Source organism: Aquarana catesbeiana, linkage group LG02 (genome assembly GCF_042186555.1).
Source record: "Aquarana catesbeiana isolate 2022-GZ linkage group LG02, ASM4218655v1, whole genome shotgun sequence".
Classification (NCBI taxonomy): Eukaryota; Metazoa; Chordata; class Amphibia; order Anura; family Ranidae; genus Aquarana; species Aquarana catesbeiana.
Window position 1 is genome coordinate 608,315,788 of NC_133325.1, and position 26,851 is coordinate 608,342,638.

Sequence of the window (26,851 nt, forward strand, 5' to 3'; positions counted from 1 at the left end):
TCACAAACGACATGGAGGATGGGATAAACAGTTCAATCTTTGTATTTGCAGATGATACTAAGCTAAGCAGGGCAATAACTTCTCAGCAGGACGTGGAAACCTTGCAAAAAGATCTGAACAAATTAATGGGGTGGGCAACTACATGGCAAATGAGGTTCAATGTAGAAAAATGTAAAATAATGCATTTGGGTGGCAAAAATATGAATGCAATCTATACACTAGGGGGAGAACCTCTGGGAGAATCTAGGATGGAAAAGGACCTGGGGGTCCTAGTAGATGATAGGCTCAGCAATGGCATGCAATGCCAAGCTGCTGCTAACAAAGCAAACAGAATATTGGCATGCATTAAAAAGGGATCAACTCCAGAGATAAAACGATAATTCTCCCACTCTACAAGACTCTGGTCCGGCCGCACCTGGAGTATGCTGTCCAGTTCTGGGCACCAGTCCTCAGGAAGGATGTACTGGAAATGGAGCGAGTACAAAGAAGGGCAACAAAGCTAATAAAGGGTCTGGAGGATCTTAGTTATGAGGAAAGGTTGCGAGCACTGAACTTATTCTCTCTGGAGAAGAGACGCTTGAGAGGGGATATGATTTAAATATACAAATACCATACTGGTGACCCTACAATAGAAATAAAACTTTTTCGCAGAAGAGAGTTTAACAAGACTCGCGGCCACTCATTAAAATTAGAAGAAAGGAGGTTTAACCTTAAACTACGGGTTCTTTACTGTAAGAGCGGCAAGGATGTTGAATTCCCTTCCACAGGTGGTGGTCTCAGTGGGGAGCATTGATAGCTTCAAGAAACTATTAGATAAGCACCTGAATGACCGCAACATACAGGGATATATAATGTAATACTGACACATAATCACACACATAGGTTGGACTTGATGGACTTGTGTCTTTTTTCAACCTCACCTACTATGTAACTATGTAACCCACACATGTGATGTATCGCTACGATCAGTAGAGTGAGAGCAATAATTTTGGCCCTAGACCTCCTCTGTAACTCAAAACATGTAACCAGTAAAAAATTTTAACCCATCGCCTATGGGGATTTTTAAGTAGCAAAGTTTGGCGCCATTCCACGAGCATGTGCAATTTTGAAGGGTGACATGTTAGGTATCTCTTTACTCGGTGTAACTTCATCTTTCACATTATGAAAAAATATTGGGCCAACTTTACTGTTTTGTTTTTTTTTAAAGCACAAAAAAAAATTGCTGCGCAAATACCGTGCAAGATAAAAAGTTGCAACAACCGCCATTGTATTCTCTAGGGTCTTTGCTAAAAAAACACATATAATGTTTTGGGGTTCTATGTCATTTTCTAGCAAATAAATGATGATTTTTACATGTAGGAGACAAATGTCAGAATTGGCCTGGGTGCTCCAGAACACCTGGAGGTGCTCCCCTGCATGTTGGGCCTCAAAATGTGGCCATGCTGTGTAAAAGTCTCACACATGTGGTATCACCATACTCAGGAGTAATAGCAGAATGTGTTTTGGGGTGTAATTTGTGGTATGCATATGCTGTGTGTGAGAAATAACCTGCTAATATGACAATTTTGTGAAAAAAAAAAAAGAAAAAAAAAATCTTGATTTTGCAAAGAATTGTGGGAAAAAAAGGCAACTTCAAAAAACTCACCATGCATCTTTCTAAATACCTTGAAATGTCTTCTTTCCAAAAAGGGGTCATTTGGGGGGTATTTGTACTTTTCTGGCATGTTAGGGTCTCAAGAATATAGATAGGCCGTCAGTAATTCGGGTGTGATCAATTTCCAGATATTGGTACCATAGCTTTTGGACTCTATAACTTTCACATAGACCAAATAATATCCACCGATTTGTACTTATGTAGCAGTATAAATTGTGGCCAAAATTTAGGAAGAAAAATTACTAATTTGCTAAATTTTATAACAGAAACAAAGAAAATTTCATTTTTTTACTGAATTTTCAGTCTTTTTTCTTTTATAGCGCAAAAAATAAAAAACCCAACAGTAATTAAATACCCCCAAAAGAAAGCTCTATTTGTGTGAAAAAAAGGACAAAAATTTCATATGGGTACAGTGTTGAATGACTGAGTAATTGTCATTCAAAATGTGAGAGCACTGAAAGCTGAAAATTGGTCTGGTTAGGAAGGGGCTTTAAGTGCCCAGTTGTCAAGTGGTTAATGAATTCTATGCATTAAGGTGAAAAACTGTCTTTGCTGCAGCTGCCCCCAGACCCCCCCCCCCCTGTTTCTTAACTGAGCCTGATCTGTCAAGCATTTTGGATCTGTTGTCTCATAGTCCTATCCAACTGTAGAGGACCTCTGAGCACTGGAAGTGACTGCTACTTTTTGTGAAAAACACATTTGTAGTTTAGTGGGGAAGGCTTGGAGTTTCTGAAAATGCTTTATTGCTGCTCAGGCCATCTTGCAATGCTCACAACTATTTACTGTCCCAGGTACAGGAAAGGAGGAAAAATCTCCCAAATGGGGTCACAGACAGAAATACAAACCTTAGAAAAGATAACAGCCGGAACATCCAAAAATGCTAATTCTAAATATAATGTTTACTTTAATTCTATAAAAACCCACTATTTCTGGGATACGAAGGACCCCCTTCTCAAGGTAGTAAAACAAGGCATGCTCTATTTCACTACCTTGAGAGGAGGGTCCTTCATGTCTCCAAAACATAGGTCTTTATGGAAGAACAGTAAATGTCATTCTGTTATTTCTGAGTGCGTTGGCTATCATCTGCTTGGATTTGCACAATACTGTATCACCCACTGTTTTGCATGGCACAATAAAAGTTAGTACAGCATGGATTGATTGCCATAAATCATTGACAGTAATGTTAACTCCCCCCCATACTGCTTTTGTGCTTTCTGGGGAGCATTTACATTTTACATAAAAATTAAAGAAAATTTTAAAAACCCAGATTCCAAAATATCATAGGAAAAAAAGAAGTGTATGTTAGGGTAATAATTAATAGATTTTCCCAATATCCCTGCATACAATTAACTGAAGCTTTTTACAAGTCTGTTTATTTAGTCTCTTTTTATAATAGCTGTGCCCTTGATGCAATTTTATTTCTTTATGGTATGTACATTTCAAAAATGACAGAAGTTAGACAGATACAAAAACAATACAAAAACAACAAAGAGAAAATTAAATATTTTGGCTGGTGTAGGTTCAGACATTGAAGTGTAGATTCAAACACAAAACTTGTTTGGGCCTGGTTTACTAAAGTTATAGGATTTACAATGTGCGGATGTTAATAAAATTACACATCTTTCAGTCGCTACATATTGTAGGCAATAAATGCTTGTATTTTGAATGTCGACTAGAATAATTATTCATCTTACCTGAGTAGAAGACTCAATACTCTCAATTATTGTTTAGAGCCAACTTTCAAATTATTGTACCTACAGGTGAAGTCTGGAGCCTGTAGCACAGGGGCGCTGGCCAGTGCCTTCTTCAAGGCCTGAAATGCCAGCTCACATTCTAGTGTCCAAGACACCACCTTGGGTAGTTTCTTTTTGGTTAGGTCAGTCAGAGGTTTCGCCAGGCTACTATAGTTACATACAAGCTCCCTATAATAGCCAGCTGTCCCCAAGAATGACATAACCTGCTTTTTGGTTTGGGGGGTAGGCTAGGCCAGGATGGCCTCAACCTTTCCTGTCTCAGGTTTCAGGGTGCCTCCTCCTACCTGGTGTCCCAAGTACTGGACCTCAGTCATGCCTATCTGACACTTACTGGGTTTGACAGTCAGATTGGCAGCTGTCAGTTGGTCCAGGACCTGTGACAGGTGCACCAGGTGTTCTTCCCAGTTAGGGCTGAACACAGTGATGTCATCCAGGTAGGCTACTGCAAAGGTTTCCAGCCCCTCCAGTAAGTTATTCATGACTCTCTGGAATGTAGCTGGGGCATTCTTCATCCCAAGCGGCATGACGGTAAATTCGAAAAAGCCAAATGGGGTGATGAAGGCTGACTTTTCCAGAGCCTCAGGGGCCAGAGGAATTTGCCAGTACCATCTGCTCAGATCCATGATTGTGATATAGCGGGCAGCCGCCAGCCTATCTAACAATTCATCAATCCGGGGCATGGGGTAGGCCTCTGCAGTGGTGATGGCATTCAGCTTCCAGCAGTCCTGTTATGGTCATGCGTACTGGGCTAATGCATAGCTGTGTGGTTAGTAGCCATTTTGCCATTGTGCAGCTCACCCCAGCCATGTTGTCCAGTGAAGGGCACACCACCGTGACCTTGCCCCACCTTTTTTCTTTCAGTTATCCAATATACAAACTGGTGACTGAGGCCAGGACCTTATCAGTCCACTGATCAGAATACACAGACTTTTCCATTACCCAATCCACAATTTAAGGCTGGAACCCCTAATAAAACTGTCACCCTATCAATCCAGAGAACCAACGGATAGCTGTCATAAATACCACAATCCACATAGAGTGCAGACAATTTAGTATAGTTCTGAAACTTCAGCATGTTTCATAACTTCCAAATTAATAATAGCAAAGCCATAATATGGACATATTTTAGTTTCCTCAGATAATTTGTAACATTTCAAGTCCAGACACCCCTATGTCAGAATATATGGGAAACCACTGGTACCCCTTATTCCTCCTAGGTAAACTAGACATTGGAAACCTGCCCTGTTTATATTTGTTTTGAAGCAAATGTCACGCTGGCAAATAATGTGGATGTTCGCAGTCTGTAAACAGTAGAGATGCAGAGATATGAATATGTATCACAAAGTGTACCTGGGATATGGTCATGAATGTAGAGACCTCCCAGCAACCAACCCCTAAACAAGATAACCAGATGATTGGTCATTGGTAGCTGTCAACACCCCTTTGATCCCACAGAAAAGAGGAGATGCCAAGACAGTGGTGAGTTCCACTTTTAGCATCAAAGTAGGAACATCTGCCAAATTTGAGGACCGATTACCAGCTACCTTACTTCTTTGTGGCTGTATATTGTCTTTATCTCTTTGAAACAAATTTTTCGGTAAATATTTTATTTGCACCAATTTTGACCTTTTCATTATTAAACCCTTATTTTGAAAAGTGTTAAGCTTGTCTCTAAAGTTCTTAATGCAAGCTATAAACGAACCTGCCTCTTGAAGAGCACTATTGTGAGCAGACCTGTCTGTGGTGGCAGTGTGTTTAACAGACGATTATTCTAAAATCATAATTGGTATTGCTAAATTGATGGGAGTTCTGGCTCTCCTGTAAATCAAAGGTCGGTGTTGGCAGTTAAAGGGTTAATCGCTTTCAGGCTGCTAGCACCTAGATTGTGGTCCCGCAAGCTGGAAAATCTTTGTGTTGGGAGTAGCTGAGAGTGGAATTGTTACATAAGTGACAGTGTAGTGTGAGATTGACTGGTCCTCCTTTACGAGTAAGTGAGGAGGGCAAGGGTCTGATACCTGTGTTTGTCACAAATAATACTCTTCTAAAGAAAAGAAGTAACAAATATCACTTCATATACGCTGGTTTCCCACTTTTCAGCAACATCCGAGTCATATCTGCTATTGTATTTAATGTCTACTATATTACATTATATTATATTAATATTACCTATCAGAGAACCAGTACCCATACAGCTAATGCTCATGTGCATGTGCCAGTACATAGGCTGACTCAGGCTAGTAACCAGCGTGCACTAACATGCCCGCGCACATCCAGTCCCCGGAATGGCACCAAACTGCCTATTTAAAAGAAATCCTAGCATGTGCTGATTTATGGAAGTTCTTCAGCTCTCTGCGATCCTTGCTTCTGTGCTTCCTGGTTACCCTGCTACCTGACACCCTGTTACCGACTCGGTCTGTTCCTGGATTGCCCTCTGACTCTCTCCTCATTTTGATCCCAGCTTGCCCGCTTGTCCGCTTGACCTCGCTCCTGCTTGCTGTCCTGTGTTTGTCCAGGCTTGCCTCCAGACACTGCTTCTTTTACCTCTGCTCATCTGTGTATGACCATAGTCTGGATCTTAACTATATCTTTTTCTCCAGTCATCTGACCGTGTATGACCTTGGCTCCAGCTTCCAGGCTACGTCTTTCTGCCTGCTCCTTTGGTACCAGGTTACCAGATCTTCTGGGCCCTATCTGGCATTTCCACGCAATCATTGCATGGACTGTCTACCCTTGCTGATTGTGAGGTGTTCCCTTATCTGCATTGTGCTTTGTATTACACAACACAGTGCTTGTGCTGTGTAATTTGGCCCACTGTAACACCTAAAAAGCCTGTCTGATCCTGCCTGTTTCTGCCCTCTCCCTGTAAACTGACCACAGTTTATCATGGCTGCTGAGCCCTGACACCGTGGTCAGTTTATGTGCCTCTGTCATCCGCAGCTCTCCTATCTCTGCTCTGTCCTCTCTCCCCCTCCCTCCCTGCCTGTCAGGGCCCGCCCCTCCCCTCCTGCTGCTGAAATAAAATAAAAATTTTCAAATAATCCTCGGTGTTTCATAATGTTAGTTTTCCCAGTGTGTGAGCCTTTCAGAGCGCTGATTGGCGCTCACGTGACCGGCAGTCTCTCCCCTCCTCTCCTCCCCTCCTTCTGACTGACATCCACAGGGTATTTTCAGCCCCGCCCACTTTACCTGTCAGATCAAAAGGCAACCGGTAATGTGAGCGCTGAGCGGCACTATAAAATAAGGTATAGAACGACTTTTTTTTATAAATCACATACGCTGGGGCACTGATCAGTATCAGGCACAGAGGTTTCCATGAAGACAGTACAGTGGCTTAACAACCACTTTAAGTGTATATAAAACCAAAATACTGTTTAGTTTTGGTATAGGGTTAGGATCTCTATTGGGTCTTTAAAGTCGTTTGTGTCCCTGCTAGGGAGATTCGGTCTCTGTATTTGTTTTGGTAAGCATTATTGCAAAAGAATAAAGGAAAATCCTAAATTTGGAGTTCTCACTTAAGCAAGAACATAGGGGGAAATCTTCCAATGAAACTCATTCTGGTGACAACTAATTGTGGATTCCCTCACTTAGGAGATTTCCTCTCTCTTTCTGTTGTGTTTATTGGATAGGAAGTAATGCAAAATCACCCGATGAGACACAGATGGCAAATAAAACTGACAAGGGTTTTAACCATTCCTTTCCCTTTCAAAAGACTTTAAATAACTATATAATTTTTTTTGTGAACTAAGTATTGATCCACGGTTATTACTGAATCCTGGTACTCACAAACCAGAGTTTGTGAATCTTGATGTGCATGCATTCACATATTAGAAAACCCATACTACTCTTTCTCAGTATACAATAACAACATTAACTGTTTTGGGAAGTGCAGAACTAAATTGACTATATACTGAAACAGAATAAAGTTACAATTTTGAAATGCTATATATATTGTGTAAATGTATGTGTAGCCCTTTTACCCATACCAGCCTGCTTCTTTACCTTGATGTGGGGAATAGTCTGTAGGTGTGAAAGGCAGTAAATTGTCAGAAAATTTAGACTTGGAATTACAGGGATGCCATAGTCAGACTATTTTGGCAATATGTATTATCCTGAATCCTGCTGGGAATGGCAGATGGAAGTTTACTTACTTATTGCATGTGCTCCATTTTCTTCACCATTCACAGTGGCTGCTCCATTCTTTGGTGTGGTCTGCTGGGTTGCAGGTGCTGCTGGGGCAGTGGTGACTGTCGCTGCACTTGGTGCAGATACTGCTGCAGCAGCTTGTTGCTGGGCCAACTTCTCTCTAAAGGCTTGTTGTCTAGTCTGTACAACATCTGGCATTACTGCATCAATTAAAGATAAGGATTCTATAGGCCGACCATCAAACACTGTGCCATCCTAAAAAAAAAAAAAAATAGATTTTTTTTATTTGTAGTGCTAATTGCATAGTATATCGTTAACTACAGTCAAGGTTAAAACAAAAGCAAAATAGTTTTATATTAAAATATAATATTACATAAAAGTTTGGCTATAGTATATGAATCCACCCAAAAGTAATATTATAAATAGGCTAAATTTGGTGGATTGGGGCAAAAAGCTACTTTAATCTACTGGCTTCTCATATCTCTTGTGGACTCCAGCAGAGTGATCCCTTCACCAAAGTTCCTTGCTAGGGTCCCTCTTGTTGTCACTCTTCTGGGTAAATCTCCATAATGTGAAATAAATAAAAATAAATAAAATAATCCAACAGGCAGGGTGCGACTCCCCCATAATGCCATGACAAGTATGCACATTTGGGAGTTCAATCACAGAAAACCCACCCCTGGAGTTCCTGAGAGACGTTAGAATCTAGATGATCTATCTTCAGCATCTTACAAAAAAATAAAAAAATTAGGTTTAGTGGAATAACTGACCCTCTTGTGTCTCATTCTCATAGACTGTCAAGCAAAATGCTAAATATATTTTGTACAGTTGTGGCCTTTCTATTCAGAGTTCATAATATTATTGGTACAATTAGTACAAATCCACCCATGGGGTTGGCTCCCAGTTTTTGTGCCATTCATTATTTGTATTTTCGTTTGCAAATGTAAATCAGCAATACCATGTGGTAATGCCCTGTTCATTGTAGTCATGTACCTACTTAAAATTATTGGTGGACAGAGGTATGGTTTTTGGAATCAATGGTGCTACGGGTATTTTGAAAATTCCAGGTGTTGTGCCAGAATGCTGGAAATATTTTTGGCCTCTTGATGAGTCAAGGTACATAGTTACATAGTAGTCAAGTTAAAAAAAGACATTAGTACAACTACTTCATCCAATAAAAAACACACACAAATAAAAAACCACCATATACACTATTCTATACCCACAGTTGATCCAGAGGAAGACAAAAAATACCCAATAAAGCATGATCCAATTCACTCTAGTGGGGGAAAAAGAATATTTTTTCCACGAGGCAATCAGATATTCCCTGGATCAACTACCCCTGTCATTATTACCTTTACATTTTAATATCCAGTTATATTTTGTGTATTTAGGAATGCTGTTCTCCTCCTAGTGTGTATGATGCATGCATGTTGTTAGTCCCCAAGTGCATAATTTTGCATTAAACTTAGACCCGTGCCAGAGAGAGTGTGCGCATCTCCGGCGTGGGAACGAATGGGCTCAGGTGAGTAAAACGTGGGGGCTGGGGGGCTGGTCAGTGACAGAAGTTTTTGCACCTTAATGCATAGGATACATTAAGGTGAAAAAACACAAGGATTTACAACCCCTTTAATCACTAATCTCTGAATACAGTCTTTTCACCAGTTTTCTATCTTTTTACAAACTGAATTTTCTAAGCCTGTAGACTTTAATTTACACATTAGACAGGTTGGGGGTGGGGGTGGGGGGGGGGGATTGTGCCAAATGCTTTGGCAAAATCCAAGTATACTATATTCACAGCCACTCTTTTGTCTAAGTTTTTGCTTACCTCCACATAAAAAGAAATTGTGAAATGCATCAGATTTAAAGACTGAATTAAGACTAACTTAGAGTGGATAATATTTAGGCAAATTAGGATGTTTAACATATACTGGATGGGTAATCAATACATCCATCGGGCTAAAACAATCCCTGCAGCCGATCTAAATCTGTTTGGATATTTTTTTGGTGAAAAGTGATGCATTCATATGATGACCACATTCTTCGGTGTATGTGGTCATCACATACATGACTTGGCCAAAGATCTCTTATCTAAATGGCATAGGGTAAAAGAGAACATGATTATTATTTAGTGTCTAAAGTATGACTTTTTTCATTTTAGAGTGGAGAGGGATTAGAATACTAGATTAGAACAGTCTTATTGCTGTCTGTATCCCTATTAGAGAGATTCATCTTCCCTATTTGTCCTGATGACCATCATTAAGAAAATCGAAAGAAAATCACAAAATTTAAGTGGTCTCCAGAACAGGAATAGAGGGGAAATCTTCCAATGGAGACACTGGTTTGGTGACTCTGGGGACTACCAGTGATTCCTTTCACTTTGGAGGGATTTACTCTTACTTTCTGGCTATGGGAAGGGGAATCTCTCCAATGAAATACAGGTGGCAAAAAATAACTTGACAGGCTTATAACCTTTCCTAACTCTATACAAAAAAAAAAAAGTTTAGCCTTCATTTCTACTTTAATACCCAGGTCACTGCTGGTACCTATACTACTAGTATGTGTTTTTTTATGCAAGCTTTTCTGTTGGAAGGTGATGTACTGAAATCAAATGACATAATTAAGCCTTTCTGGGACATCGGTACATTCATGTCATTTCCCACTTATTCTCTTTCTTAACTCTGGAAAGTAATTATAAAACTGCTATTAGAAAAGAAACACAACATTGTAGACAAAAGGAGACTGATAAGAAAATTACAGTACTGCTGTTGATAAGAAAACAATATTCTTTCGCAAACATACTTTTTTCCCTTTAAATGTGATTATATCTTTGTCCATGAATCCAATTACATTCCTTATTTAGCAAATGACAAAAAAAAAATGTAGTTTAAAGAGCATGCCTTTTAACTCGTTCACTGCAAAACTATACAACTACTAGAAACCAAATTGTGTCTCTAAAAAATTTCAAAAGAAAACAAAAAATGTATTCCATATGAATGGGAGGTTCTGAAGGGAGGGACAACATGACTCCACTGCAAAAAGGTTTTTTAAAGCATAACAGAAAATCTTGATCAGTACATCACAGGATCATGACATGTATATGCTAATATTTATCCAAAGTTTTGATTGAGTTTAGTCAATAGGGGAATTATTTTAATCTGGAAGGTCAATGCTCATATTTTCAAACTGTTTTGGGCCTTATGTAGCCTATACATGTCATTCTAGGTTTCTTGATACTGTGTTGGAAGCTCCTGCATCACTAATCACTGTGGTAATCATTATAATAATAGCTACAATTAGCGATTGGTACCTAAAATAAACATGATCCTCTCGAACACTTCATGTCAGCTGGTGCTGCTGAAGTGTAGTCCTTATGTTTCTTAGACTTTTTCCCCCTTTATTTTTACTTGGTAACACAATTGAAAGGATGACAACTCTTACTCACCATGCTGTATCTATGGAGGAGAATGTTTTCATAGAAAACTGAAAACTATGCTAATTGATAACAGTGCAGCAGAAGTAGAGAGCACAGGAATCTACAAGGTCACTAGATTTTGGGCAGGATCAGCAGTGAATATTTTCTGCGTTTCTCAAAAAAAGGTAACAAAACACTTTCATTGGTATATTCAAAGTGTAAGTATCCCTGTTCTGTGGAAGAGTGGTATTCCCCCATCCAGAGCACTGTGGTTTGCTAGAATTGCAGAAATTGAACAAAAGGAGAATCTTACTATGATGTTGAAAGAACAAGATAGGAAATATCGGAAGATATGGGCCCCTTATCTTGCGTATAGGGAGGGGCTTGGAGAAGATAAAAATGGAGAAGGTAAAAATGTTTTTGTAGTCAGCTAGGAGAAGAGGCAAGGGAAGGGTCCCTTTGTGGGGTTTTCGTAAAAAAAATTTTTTTTTTCCTCCTTCCCTGTATTATTTTCCCTGTTATTAACATGAGTTTCTCATGGTTAACCGCTTCAATACCGGACCTATTCTGGCACTTCTCTCCTTCATGTAAAAATCATCATTTTTTTGCTAGAAAATTACTCAGAACCCCCAAACATTTTATATTTTTTTTAGCAGACACCCTAGGAAATAAAATAGCGGTCATTGCAACTTTTTATCTCACACGGTATTTGCGCAATAATTTTTCAAACGCCTTTTTAAAAAAAAAAAAAATGGTTTCATGAATTAAAAAATAACAAAACAGTAAAGTTAGCCCAATTTTTTTGTATAATGTGAAAGATGATGTTATGCTGAGTAAATAGATACCTAACATGTCATGCTTTAAAATTGCGCACAATCATGGAATGGCGTCAAACTTATCCATAGTCTCCATAGGCGACGCTTTAAAATCTTTTACAGGTTACCAGTTTAGAGTTACAGAGGAGGTCTAGTGCTAGAATTGTTGCACACACTCTAACGCACGCGGCGATACCTCACATGTGTGGTTTGAGTGGCAATTACATATGTGGACGGGACTTACGTGTGCGTTCGCTTCTGAGTGCGAGCTACCGGGGACAGGGGCGTTTTAAGGGGCGTTTTAAGGTTTTTTTTAATTATTTAATTATTTTTTTACTTAATTTTTTTTATTTTTACACTTTTTTAAAATTTTTTTGATTACTTTTACTTTTAATCCCTTGAAGAAGAAAAAAAAGAAAAAGAGAAGTCATATTCTGTTGATGAGCTGATCACAATGGTTAGCATGGGTAACATAATGTAGAATGTTATTGTAATTTGGTGATATAGATAGATGGTATTATTAATGAGATGTTACAGTGAGATGCTATATGCTTTTGGTGAACTATAACATGACTTCTATGAAAATAAAGAATTTATAAAAAAAAAAATAAAAAATGTGTAAGTACACTTAAACAACACGTTTCTCATATTTACTTAAATATTCCATTCAAAAAATTTTGTTTTATCTAAATCAACAAATGCTAAAAAAAAAAAAAAAATGTTCATCCAGCTAGAAAACTAGTGAGCTGATAACATTTTTTGCTCTCTTCCTATATGAACAGTTATCAGTTAGCATTGTTCCCCAATCCCCACTATCTCTGTTGACTATGAAGTACCTACTCTGATGTTATGGAGATGAGGAGGTACTATATAGTCCTAATACACTCCCTTCTTAGGGTGACAATATTGTGCATCCTAGATTTCAGCATGGTTGTCGCCCTAGAACAGAAAGTATGTTTCTAACAGGATCACCAGGTGACAATAAAGAAGAAAAAAGTGTGACAAAGAAAACAAGTTTAGCCACCACCAAGGAAAGGTAAGTTGCAACACATTTAATGTTTGTTCTTAGGTTTAGAGACATTTGAATAGTGCAAAGGGGATCAAATAAGAAAAGTTCATAGTTTGAATTCACGTACGCTTTAATGGATGCTATACATTAATGGCCAATCCTCTCTCATTTAGGCAGGCCTTACACAAAGTGAATATCTTTCCTGCAACCATAGGTAGCAGGAAAGAAATTAGCTTGATTCCTCCATTAACACAGATAGTGTTGACAGGGGAATCCCTCCTGCCGAGCCATTGTACTCTCCTGCCAGGAGAAGACAGTGATTTTTGCTAGCAGCTATACCAGCCGCTAGCAATAAACATATGCAAAATCTGGCAGGCTGGTTGTACCCAAGTTGATCGATTAATCAACTTGGTACATTCAGCCTGCCCATACATGGTTAAAATCTCACCTGGTCTTGCTGAACCGGCCAAAATTCAAACCGGCTTTTGGCCATCGTAGAATAATCTTATCTTTACTGAAACATTTGCCAACCCAACAAAAGTATACATCACTAGAATCTTCTGTATTTTGTCTCCCAGATAACAAATAAAACATGTTGTGGAAAAGAAAAGTCTAGAAATTATGACATTTATTTCTACATTTTGATATTTGCAATAGCTTGGTTATGGAAATTAACCCCCAAAAATTCATAAATGGTGTTTGATTCCACTGTATTGTGTACAATTTCCCACCTTCTATGGGTGCTCTTAAGCTCACAACATGTTGCAATTTCACTTAGATCTTCTAGTATTTCCAAAGGAGATTGTACAGAGATTGTATAATCAGATTATAATTTATGGTAAGCTTCAGACCGATGGATTCAAAGGTCTCTGTTCACCGCTTCATTACATGGGTTTTATTTTTTACTTACTGCTACTCCTTATCTACTGTTATAGCCACCTAGCTCTACATACTAGAGGAAATACTGAGGCTTTTTGTTTTTCTGTCCTTGGACTTTCATGTTCTGAACACTATCTTTGTAGGATTACTATAACTGTGAAACATTAGGGTGGCTTTGGATGTTTTACTGAGAATGGCAGGTGGTAAACTACCTATCCTGCTGGGAATAACATGACCCCCCCCCACCCCACCTATAGAAATGGATCAATGATTTTATCCACAAAGAAAACTTGTGTGTGTTGAAAACCTTATGTACCATTTCTTATTGTCTATACAGAGCAAGCAAGGATTGTTTGCTGCTCTGTACAGTGCTCTTGTTGCTTTTACTCTCCTCAAAATCTTAATAAAAACTATTGAAACAGAAAAGGACTTTATTGGCTAAAGCTGGGACACATTACAGACTGGGGGTCACATACATCAAGTGTGGTCCTTTATTCCGGCCATAGATGGTTCGAATCTCAGCTCCCTGTCAGATTTTTCATGCGATTATTACCAGCAGCTATAGCCGCTATCAATTATCACTGTGTGTTCTCCTGGCCAAGACAGCTCCCCCCCCCCACCTGTTCCATTGCCTGGAGAACACAATAGCTTGGTCGAAGAATCCCGTTGAAACTGACTGTGTTGATGGGGGAATTCAGCAATATTAATTCCTGCAACCTGTGATTGCAGGAAAAAAAAATGCTCCATCTATGGCTGGATTTAGGTGTACAAGGGTTCACTCTAATAGTAACCAACCAGATAGCTCAAGGGGGATTACAGTCAAGCTATGTGGACTAATTTAGAAGCCCTTTTAAGAACAAACAACTCTTTACCATTTGCATGTTCTCTGCATTCTATATATATTGTGCACATACACCTTACTTTTTTGAGATTTGACACTGCACAGTACATATGCTCTTTCATCCTTCTTTTACTTTTTAAACAATACAAAACCATGCGCTAGCTGTTCATAACTTTCCAACTCAAGTGGCATTGCTATTATATTTCAGGATGTTCAGAGCCAGCTGAGCAGGCAATCAGCATGTGACTCACACAATATAAATTGAATCTGCAATAATACTCAGAACATAATGCAAATCTCCTGTTACAGGTCATCAGCAGTGTAATTTGTAAGGATAATCTGCACCTTTCCAAGGCTTTTGATCACAACTATCATATGCCTGTTTGCGAAGTCAAAGTAAAATCTTGCTGAATTAACTTTCTGTGATTATTAATATGCAACATAAGGAGAAACAATATTTTTTGGTCAGTTTTATTTATTTGTTTAAACATTTACATTTTTCTTTTTGTGTCACTTTTTATATACATCAAAGCTTCGTTTTAAAACTAGAGACTTTCCTTAGTTTGTTTCGTGACACTGCATTTGCAAAGCATTCTGGGTTTTCTCATAAAAGAGCCCAGCAGAAGCTGCTTACATTTGAACTGTGTCTCTCCAACTGATACTGCATACTAAAAACAGGAGGGGGGGGGGGGGTATCTCTCCTCTAACTCATTCAGCTGTGTGTTCTGAATAGATTTGAAAAGTTGGAAATCAAATATTTTTTTCTTTACAGCACCAAAGTAAAGAACTGTGGAAAACGTGTAGTCATTGGAAATTTAAACATTGCAAGGGAATTTTCTCTTTTGCTTAGTGAAGGAGATGAAGTTTTGCTGACTTCCATTATCCAACCATGTGCAAGCAAAACATATATATATATATATATATATATATATATATATATATATATATATATATATATATATATATAAATCTCATTGGGTATTCTTTGCAAAGTGAAATATCACCACATTCATTAAGCTAAGGGAATAATAATAATAATAAGTGAAACTTTTCTTGCATAATGAACAACCTATTTGCCTTTAGTAAATCAAGCTGTAGATGCAATGGCATTTTTATATATACCTGCTTAAAAAAATGAAAGTATTTTAATGTATCAAGTATTAGGTTGAATTTTAGACCTGACCATCAAAATATGTAAAGAAACAATGGGGGTTATTTATGAAAGGCAAATGCTCTTTGTACTGAAAGTGCACTTGGAAGTGCAGTCGCTGTAGATCTGAGGGGGACATGCAAGGAAAATAAAAAACAGCATTTTAGCTTGCACATCATTGGATGATAAAATCAGCAGAGCTTCCCCTCATTTCAGATCTACCCCTCAGATTTACAATGACTGCACTTCCAAGTGCACTTGTAGTGTAAAGTGGATTTGCCTTTAGTGAATAACCCCCAATGAGTCCGTAGCACTGTGTCTAGCCTATACATTACAATATTTATGCAGGTGTTTTTTAAGGCAAAACAAATGCAAAATATTATAATCTAATTATAATCTAATTTATTATAATACTAATACAAAGTCACATCCAGTGCACATTTTAGACCTTTATCTGTGGTCTAGGGATTGGCTGATACTGAGGCTATTTGTTTTGTTCTGTTCTTTGCTCAAAGACTGGTCCATGAATACAAGTTATGATAAAGTATGATTGGCTACAGTAAGGTAATCATATTCACATTCATGCAAACGTAAGTCTGCAGAATGAGATGTTTATAAAAAAAGTTATTAATTCAAAGGTCATTTTGGATAAAGAGATGGGGGTTAACATTTCTTTAACTGAGTCCGATTTCCTGTAATCTGTTCACTAATGCTCCTGTTTTAGGTAACACTTTGCACAGAATACTGTCTTCATCATTTAGGCACATTTAAGCACATGTCAGTGTGACAAGTGTCAGCAGTGCTGGTGTATTCTATTGAAAAGTAGATGTATCTCCTTGAATGATTTACAGATGCCTTAATAGTCATTGAGAATATGAGTATTGTATTTAGTACTTATTGCATCCTGATGACAACATATTGCTATTTGCCGTAACTGAGCAAAGTAATAGGTCTTGTCCTTGAAGCCTGTAAGATAACCAAATATAATGTTCTACATAAAGCAGTATTAAACCCAAAAGCAAACATTTATTATATTGTAGTTTCCCGATTCTTAGATGTAAGTATTAGTTGCCTTTTTTTTCTTTCTTCTATTTTTATCTGGTAATCCAGCCAGAAATACTGTTGTTTTTCACAGCAAAAACTCTCCAGCAGAATGTATCAGTTTATATGAATGATGCAAACCACTAAACCACTTAACACTGGCAGGGGTGATTAAAATGGTCAGCTTTTATTTATCTGTGCAAAACCTTTATCCCAACAATAAAGAACTGTTTGCTGTGACTGCTTATGAAGTGTGAGCTAGAACTTGCCTAATAGTGTATCTAAATCTATTAATACATTCAACACTCCCCTCCCCCTCCAGACTGACAATGCTGCATCTGCTGTGTGTTAGATAATGTGTTTATGCGAAATCTCCATCAACTGATGTAAATAATATTATAATTAGAAATATATATTTAGTTAGATGGAACTAATATTCAAACCATTGAGTGCCATGTTGGTGTTACTGTAAATAGTTTTCCATTGCAAAAGGTCTGGGCTTTTGTTTTACCATCACATTTCACATAGGTTGTAAACAGCAACCTTCTTTGAATCCTCCAATCAGACTGTGCCCCATTATACATTAACTAGGTACAGTGACCAATTAGGGAGCATTATATTAACCACAGTACAGAAAGGAGAGGGGAATATAATGCTTTTTAACCAAGCTGCACTCTCTTTGTGTTGGAACACACAGCAGTCAGCATGACCAAACCTAAGTTGAGAGAAAAAATAACTCCATACTTGTACATTGTATTGCAAATTTGTATTGCAATAAACATTATGTAACCCTGATAAATAAATGTGTATTGCTTATGGAACTACCTATTTTGTGCGAGAACTCTCAGATCTAGCTGTTCTCTTGGGGGTACAAAGTTCAGTGTCCTCCATTCATCGCCAGCGGGTCACCTGGTCACCCCCAGCACCGCAATTCCCTGCTCTGCTGTGTTTACCTCTCATCAGTCTTCTGTGACCAGGGAAGCCATATGCCGGGAGCCCGGCTTCTGTGGGTTGATTCCTTCCACCTAATCTTGGGTCAATCAGATACCCGTAACAACCATCTTGAAATGCTAGAAACAGTTGGAGTGATTTTCTGTTTGACTCAATACTTGCAGTATATGAGTCCACACTATCTGGTAAGCGTGCTGACTTTAGACATTGGTGGTGGACCACACAGTGATAGTGTTTTAATATTTAGTTCCTTCACAGGTGATATCAATGCAATTTATGGGATTCATCTTCTCACAACAAGCTATTGTTTGCTGTACTATTGATTTTTTACGCAATTTTAAACTCAATAATTTTTTATTTTGTACTACTTTTCACCTTTTATGTTTTTATCACTACGGGCATTTCACATGTGTTTGGAGTCATTTTACGTCATAATTTTGTGGTTCTAAGAGTTGTATCTCCGTTTCAGTAATCAATATTATAGGTTTGTCACTTTTTAGCACTGCACTATTGTTTACCTTTGTTTTTTTGCACTATATGTAAATACTCCTACAATGATTGAGGTGTATTCACATATACACACAACCTAGTTAACATGTGCCTCCTATGCTCATTACTCCAGAGTTGTATCTCACTAACACAGGAGTTGTGTTACAGGTCAGATCCCCAGGTGAAAATGGAAAAAAGCAAAAGAAGAAAAAAAAACTGATGCAGCCACCACATCTAATGATAGATAAGTTGCAATATAATGCATTTTTGGTTTTGGGTTTAATACCACTTTAAGAAACATGGCATCATTAAAGGATAAGTTCACTTTTACAAACAAATAATAAATGCACATTTTTTTGCAGGTAAAAAACATGTATTTATTATTTTTTTTGTTAGGGACATGTACAGCCTTGCTCCCACAATCAACAGATTGTGGGTGTAATGCCATGGTCCTTCAATACGTGCAGGCAGTTACACTGTGACAAACAGGGGGAGAAGAGTAGAAGATTAAAATAAACACCAGCATTGTGTGCATAAAATTCTTCCTCTCTGCCCCGGGTGCGGTGCTGCTTGTGTGTCTAAGGCCGATAGAATGGCTGCGGTGGTGGCTCCCAGCACTTCCTGGAGAACTTGGAGACACTCTGACACTCGGGAGCGTGGATGTCGTCACTACCGGGTACAGGGTCAGTGATCGAGGCATGTGTGCTCCTTCCTCAGCATTGTTTGGAACCTCTATCATGCATCTTGAGAATGTTATGCATACACAGAGCTTATTGTTTTTAACCATGTTAGTAGTATTCATACTTTAAAGTGTAATACAACCTTTTAGACAGTTTTTACTATGTGAATTCTTCCATTTTGATTTTATGTGGAATTTTGTGCATTTATGGTTGCCATTGATATTACCATTGATTGGATTTACGAGATATACTGCTGAACTCCAGCCAAACAATATGAACAGGATCTCTGCTTGATGGGATTGTCATATTTATGCTGATTTGACTCTGTAGTGGAGTCATGTTATGTCCATTGCTTGTGTTTGGTGAAGACTCATGTTGTGATTGTCAAAGTGGATTGAACACTCCCACTGCAAAGTATCACTATGGTGTTTTGGAAGACCTAATCTGGATTTTTTCTCTTACATATGCACATGTGTTTGTTTTATATTTTTTATGTTATATTTCACTTTTTGAGTCGCCTTGCATATAATCATATTTTAACAAAGGAATTTAAACAATACCACTGTTACATAGTTTGTCTAACTATTTTTTTGCCAGCAGATTTTTTTATTACCTAATTTTATAACAAGACACTGCTTGCAACCAAGGGGAGGAGCGAAGCAATGAGGAGACATGCCTTGAGAAAGTTCTAGGTCTTAGTTGTTAGACCAGAGAAGGGGAAGGGTGCAGGGATCTGAGCACTGAGCACCTTTTCTGTCCTGCAGTGGAACGGACACATCTGCTGAGGGATGTCCGGAACTGGCAATAAATTACCCATTAATATAGGAATGCCGGCTGCCTCAGGCAAGCTACAGGATCTGAGTGAAGAAGCTGTCAGTCTAACCCGGGCCACAGCCATTTTTAATAGTCAGCAACATCTCAGGGAAACTGTCAGCTTTCACCTCCAATCTCCATTACCTCAGGCACAGGAAGGCAGCCATTTTTATCAGTCAGTAATATCTCAAAGTAGCTTTCAGTCTCAACCGCAGCCACCATTACTTCACAGAGAGGACAGCAGCCATCTTTAACAGTCATCAATAACTTAAAGAAACTGTCAGTTTCACCTGCAGCCATAATTGCTTCAGGGAGAGGACAGCAGCCCTCTTTAACAATCAACAAAGCTATCAGTTTCACTTCTGGCCACCATTACCTTAGAAAGCGTAGCTCCTCCCTCCGTACGCGTTACGTTCTCCAGAACTTCCTCAGCGGGGCAGAGCTACTGTGTATTTTCTATTTTGAGCTGTGGCATTAGACTGCTTACCTAAAGTTTTTTTTATGTTGTCTTAGCAGGAGGCATGTCTGTCTGACACTTGTAGTGCTGACAGACGTTAAGCTTAATCAGTCCGGAGCAGCAGTAATTGCCGCTGGCATCCAGCGTCTGTTGTTGTATAGCAAAGGAGCTTATTTAAATGATGTCGGGTGACACAGCGGCTCTGCCCCACAGAGGACGTTCTGGGGAATGTAACCCATACGGGGGAGGAGCTACATTCGGATGACGTCACCCGCTGCCATCCTAAGATTTTACACAGTGCTCTGTCCTGTGTTCAATGCCATTTTTTAAGCTTCTATGTGTGAGTAGAAATACCTTTTGTTTTAATAAAGCATTTAATACCTTAATGGAGAGCACTTAGATATCTTCTTTATATATATATAGTCCTGGCGTGGAGTCCTGATGTATCGCATTGGAGATATGGATTACCAGCAATTTTCTTTGCCCTGGTGAGGGACCTGTGCTTTTGGCCACCTGTTAATTCAGTGGTCCATTACATGAGGTGAGCGAAGCGATTTTTCTAAAGGTAGAGGGATTGTCACTTCAGCTTTGTGCTGCTGGATTCCTTTCCATACACGTGGATACTATCTGTTCACCTCATCTGAGACTTGAGGTTCACCTGTCTTATTACATGGACTTTTTTTTATATACATGTGTGATTGATTTATTGCGCTGCACTTTTTTTTACATATTTCAGTATATGCCTCTCAGTAATTTAAGGCGAGGACTCCAGCCAACTGTTGTGACATCTCAGTGAGTCAAGGCAAATTTTTCCAGTCAACACTTGCAGTCTCTACATCTCAATACAGACCTGGTTGTCCCTAATGTTTTAGGACACTGATAGAAATAGAATTCATCCTACTCTCTCCTCCCATTGGAACCTGTTTCAAATTACAGTATCTTCACCTATCAGTGTTTCTGTTTCTTTTCTAAAGTATAACCTTACAAACACCCCTAGAAGGATTGACAGACCTAAGCAAGATTTACTACGTAAGCACCATCAAAGAAGACGCCAGTACGGTGAAACAGACGTACTGAAGATGCCAGTATGGTGAAACGTACGTTGGAGCGGGAATCATAATTTCCGGGTCCCATATGTGACACTTAGCCTGGTATAATCTATCCGCACACGCTGTAGACACCTTAGTACCGGGACTGGTACAGTCACATGTGAGTGGAACCTTTTATGTTAATATTAAAACCTTTTTATATAAAGCGTACTACACCATAAAGTTCTTTTTTGTGTCCCTGGTGGAGTCTGTTTCCACATCCCCAGTTTTTACCGGAGGGAGTCTTAGTAGAGAGGTCTGAACCCATGATCCATCTGGTTTATTATAACAAAAACGTATTTTGCCCTACAGTAAAAAGTTGGTCAGACACCTCTGGTGAGTTGCCATCTACCTCATGAGCACTCAAGGTGAAGCACTTTTTGAAGACACATCAAACCAGAAGCACTTTAATTCATGTTTTATTTGGTGTTTTGTTTGTCACATTGGGCTGTATGAGTTTGCATATGTTACCCACATGGTATGTGTTTTAATAGTTTGATTTACCAGATCTGTGATGTTTTATTAGCTCCATCACCTTTATTTTTAGTTCATTTTTATGCAGGAGTGATTATGTCAATTACTTAAAGGAACAGCTGAACAATTCAAATTTCACATTTAGGCCCATTCATCAGTCACACTGTTTATACCATCAAAGAAGGGCCATAACTAAGCTAGCAAAGACAAAAAGAAAAGAAAATTTATAGTTGGGAACAATCTGCTCTTGGTTTAATTATTAGCACTTAATCTGAATCTCAGACATAGCTTAGCTCCCTGAAGTTTTTTTTTTCTTTAATATTCTTGTAGTCACTGTCACGGAACGTCCCACACTCTGCTTGAGTGCTTCCGTCATATACCACTTCCTCCCAGTCTGTATACAGATATCCCAACCTCTCTGAGCACAAAACAAGGCGACACTTGCTTGTTGCTACCAAGAACTCACTTTATTTAGAATCAAAATTACAAGACTTTATATGCGTTGGAACCTCCTCTAACAATAGAACTGTAACCTAATTAACATAATTGACATGAGCTAATTAACTAATCCTTTATACAGCCTAGGTGACTGAGACATGACCTATTGCCCAGACTGAGTTAATTATCACAGGACATTTCTCACAATAGCAGCTCCAATATGAGTCGTCCTGTCTCCTACATTGTATAGAGGACAATGTCATCAGCTCATTCAATTAACATAAACACAGGTAGTTGGAATTGATGACACCAGCATCTCCTCACAGGATGTGTCCCAACAGAATGCTGAGGAATCCCCCCTCCCTCTTCAGGGACACAAATCTACAGTAAGGAGTCCCCATACAATATATACATATATACACGACTGAGTCCGATTAGTACAGTTCAGCCTGGATTTCTCATTCGCCTCACAAAGAGTATTGTTCCATTGAAAATCCAGGGCCCATAATCAAAAGGCAACAGGCTTGCATACAGTCCTCTCCAACAGCCTCTGTTCTGGCTAGGTCTGTCACATTTCTCCCCTTTCGGCAGGAGACTAACACAGGAGGAGACCCCAGACGGGTTGACTCCGAAGTTGAGTCAGTAGTTCCAGTCCTCTACTGCCTGTACCCACACAGTACCCCAAATAGATTGTTCCAAACAGAGTATTACTCACCCAGCCAACCTCTGCCTCGCTCAGAGAACATATCTGCCGCTGGGGAGAGGCCTGGACTGGCCCTTCTCCCTGGAGTCCTTTCCGCCGCTGGAGAGAAGACAGGGGGACTGGGCTCACTCTGTCATGCTGTTGGGGATCTGGGCCCACTGCCCAGCATCCCTGGGGTATACAGGTGGAGACTGAAGTCCCATCCACCTTCACAGGAAATCCATCCTCTGTTAGTTGAGGGCAGAGTCCAGCAGTCCTCGGCCCTGTTGCCAGCCCTTCTGCTGGAAACCCCACACCATCTGTTCCAGCTAACTGTTGGGGAGGGAGGCCGACTGCCCCGCCTCTCTGGAACTCTGTAGTTGTTGCCGGTGCTGGGCAGAGGTTGGTAGCACTCTGCCTGTTGCCAGCACTTCTGCTGGGGACTCCGCATCCTCCGCTCCGGCTAACCGTTGGGGCAGGAGGCTGGCTTCCTCCACTCCCAAACTGTGTAGCTGCCATTGGGAGTTGAGCGGCTGCTTCCTTTTCCATTCCCTCATCTGGCTGCTGGACGACATGTCGATGGTACTGTCTCCAGGTGCACTGATCTTTGCTGGGGAGGGAAGGCCGCTTCCTCCACCCTGGCCAACTGTTGGGGAGGGACAACACACACCTCCTCTCCCTTCTCCCCTGTATCTGCTGCTGGGAAGTGATTGCCACTGCCACCTTCTCACCCTGAGCCTCCGAAACTGCCACAGGTGTGGGGCAGAGGTCTTGGACCCTCTGTCCGGTTGCCAGCACTTCTGCTGGGGGTTTGCTAGGTGGTTCCTCCTCTACAGAAATGTCTATTAAATCCCCAGTCTCTGGAAGTGGTAAAAGTGTGGGACAGAGGTCTTGGACCCTCTGTTCAGTTACCAGATCTTCAGCTGGAGAAGTTTGTTTTAACTCCATAGATGCTGCTGGCAGAAAATCACATGTCCCTGTCAGTGTTGTGGGAGAAAGGCCGACTACCTCTTCTCTCAAGAAGGCCGAAGTCACTGTTGGTGCTGGGCAGAACACAGTGAACTTTGGCCCTGATAGCAGCTCTTCTGCTGGAGGCTCATCAGGTTGTTTTTCCTCAGCAGAAAAGTCTATCAAATCCCATGTCTCTGCAACTGATGTCTGGGGATAGAGGTTCACCATCTCCTGTCCATGGAACCCAGAAGATGCTATCATTTCTGGGCAGAGGTTAGCAGAGCTCTGCCCTGTTGTCAGCACTTCAGGTTTGGGGACGGCAATCTCCGGATTTTCCACTGCCGATTCTCTGGCATGCTGCTGAACTTGTTCTAGCAGATTCCTGTATGCCCTTTCCAGATGCTGTTCCTTCCTTAGCAAATGGTCCAGATCAGGTTTGAGCTCTGAGACCCCTGCAAGACCGAGCATAGACTCTCTATATTCTCTCAGGTCCTCAAGGTCAGGTTCCCCTTCATCGCCAAACATAAAAAGATCTGTAAGGTTCTTCCACAGCAATCCAGGGCCGCCAAAGTCATATCCCTCTGGAGAGCATTCTGTTGTCTCCCCTAAATATCCCTCCTCTGCGTGCCATTGCAGAGCCCGATAACGATTGTCCAGCTCTATCTCCTGCTGGACCAACCTGTCCAACTCAGTCACCCATTGCTCCTGGGGCTGCTCTCCCAGGAATGCCATCCGCAATGCCTGTTGGTCACTGGCCCGTTGCTCTTGGGTTGGAAAGCACTTGCCCTGTTTTATACCAGCGAGACGGAGGGCTGCAATCCAGAGCTCCTCCCGAATTTGCTGCCTAAGCTCCAGGTATTCATCCTCAGACACAGTCCTGGTGTATGTTGAAAGGATGATTCGCAGCAGCCCCGTTAATTCTGATGCCAGGTCCATATCTCCGCTGGGGTGACTGAAGTCTGCTATCCTGATCTTGGATCCAGGTGGAGGTTTAAATTTCCCAGACTGCAGGAAGCTTTCCCGCTGCTTGCCACCAGTGTCACGGAACGTCCGTCATATACCACTTCCTCCCAGTCTGTATACAGATATCCCAACCTCTCTGAGCACAAAACAAGGCGACACTTGCTTGTTTCTACCAAGAACTCACTTTATTTAGAATCAAAATTACAAGACTTTATATGACGTTGGAACCTCCTCTAACAATAGAACCGTAACCTAATTAACATAATTGACATGAGCTAATTAACTAATCCTTTATACAGCCTAGGTGACTGAGACATGACCTATTGCCCAGACTGAGTTAATTATCACAGGACATTTCTCACAATAGCAGCTCCAATAGGAGTCGTCCTGTCTCCTACATTGTATAGAGGACAATGTCATCAGCTCATTCAATTAACATAAACACAGGTAGTTGGAATTGATGACACCAGCATCTCCTCACAGGATGTGTCCCAACAGAATGAATCAGTCTTATCAGCAGGGGGCTGCTGGAGGAATCCCCCCTCCCTCTTCAGGGACACAAATCTACAGTAAGGAGTCCCCATACAATATATACATATATACACAACTGAGTCCGATTAGTACAGTTCAGCCTGGATTTCTCATTCACCTCACAAAGAGTATTGTTCCATTGAAAATCCAGGGCCCATAATCAAAAGGCAACAGGCTTGCATACAGTCCTCTCCAACAGCCTCTGTTCTGGCTAGGTCTGTCACAGTCACACTGTTTGGATTCTGGTGGCCCTCTTACAAGTCAAGTTTTAAACGTGGTGGGCCCAGATTTATGACTGCATTGCATCGTAGAATATTACTACAAGGTTGTGATTATAGCTGTATAACCTTGTCTTTGTTGCCTCACCTACCTTCAATATACTAAAGGTCATTTTAAACTGGTGTGGTTTATTTGTGTAAAGGGTGTGTCAGAGTGGTCCAGGTATTACATCACTCAGTTCAGTGAAAGAAGAATAATTCTAGAGGGGTTACCAAACTAGCTACTCCTGCGTTGGTGCGCTACACAAGTGTACCTAAATACATTTTTGTACTAACTACACATCCACAAAAAGCCGACAAGATGTTTATAAATGAGTACAGATGAATATAGCTAATTCAATCAAATCCCTCCCTCTGACCTCCTCCTTTACCTCCCACTTTCTTCCCAAATACAAACTGTAGTCAAAGGAGACAAAAACTATTAAAATCTGAAAATTACAAATATGTATAAGAAAAATATTTTTTTTTTGCTAGAGATTTGGGTCATTTATAAACTTGCTAATGAGATGATAGGGTTGTGTTGCATTTTCCATCATGCTCCACAGGAGCTTGAATTTGATGCACAGCGCATTCATAAGCTAATAAGAAGAATCTAATTTACATGGGCTGGCATTCAGTAATTACTTATTTACTTAAGTGTGAATTGAATGCAGGCATGCTGGGTTTATCAGTATCCTATCATCAGCCCCAACATTGGCACGTTGGGACAGGAGACATTGTTATAGTTTTTATTGCATAAATGCATCAGAAGGGCTCCGGTCATTATCTGAGTTTGGAAGCAAATTCTTCCTTCGACAACTTAGGCTATCTGTTATTTCTGTACATGTCAGGTTAATACTTTTACTGCAACAGATTTACTATGGATTACGCAACTTGCAAATTCTTCCTGAACATGATTGTGCAAATAACGTTAAAAATTATTGCGGCGCTAAAAAAATAGTTCAAAAGAAATCTGAAGACTGGGAGGAGTCCAATCACCAAATATAGTGTGAAGATGTAGAGAAGTCACTCGTCACCACGTGATAATGTAGTCTGCTTACCAGAAGGTAATAAGGATTAGGCATGAATGGTTATCTCTCAAAAAGCATCCAGCGAATCCAGACAACCGGAACCCCTTGTCAGACAACAACCTCCGTGTAACTTCGTTCATACAACTCCCATACAACTCCCAATGATCACTTCAGAGTTATGGCTTTCAGGCATGTAGTCATCATAAACCCAGAGCGAGAAATGAAGGACCCATAGTGAAGCCCGTAATGATATGTAAAAAACTTTAATGTAATAACTTACAATTGAGGTTCAAAACAGCATGCATCAAAGAAAGGACAATCAGCTGCAGCAATCAGCGTACGGAT

The 26,851-nt window shown here is 40.0% G+C and overlaps 1 protein-coding gene across 1 annotated transcript in view; it reads right to left on the minus strand.

Moving 5' to 3' along the window:
• Positions 1–26,851, minus strand: part of TBL1X (transducin beta like 1 X-linked) — a gene marked incomplete in the record, with an annotated part of 495,828 nt that overhangs the window by 94,756 nt on the left and 374,221 nt on the right. Inside the window, 1 exon segment of the mRNA XM_073616359.1 lies at positions 7,557–7,806. Within this exon segment, the coding sequence (XP_073472460.1) occupies positions 7,557–7,806 (250 nt within the window).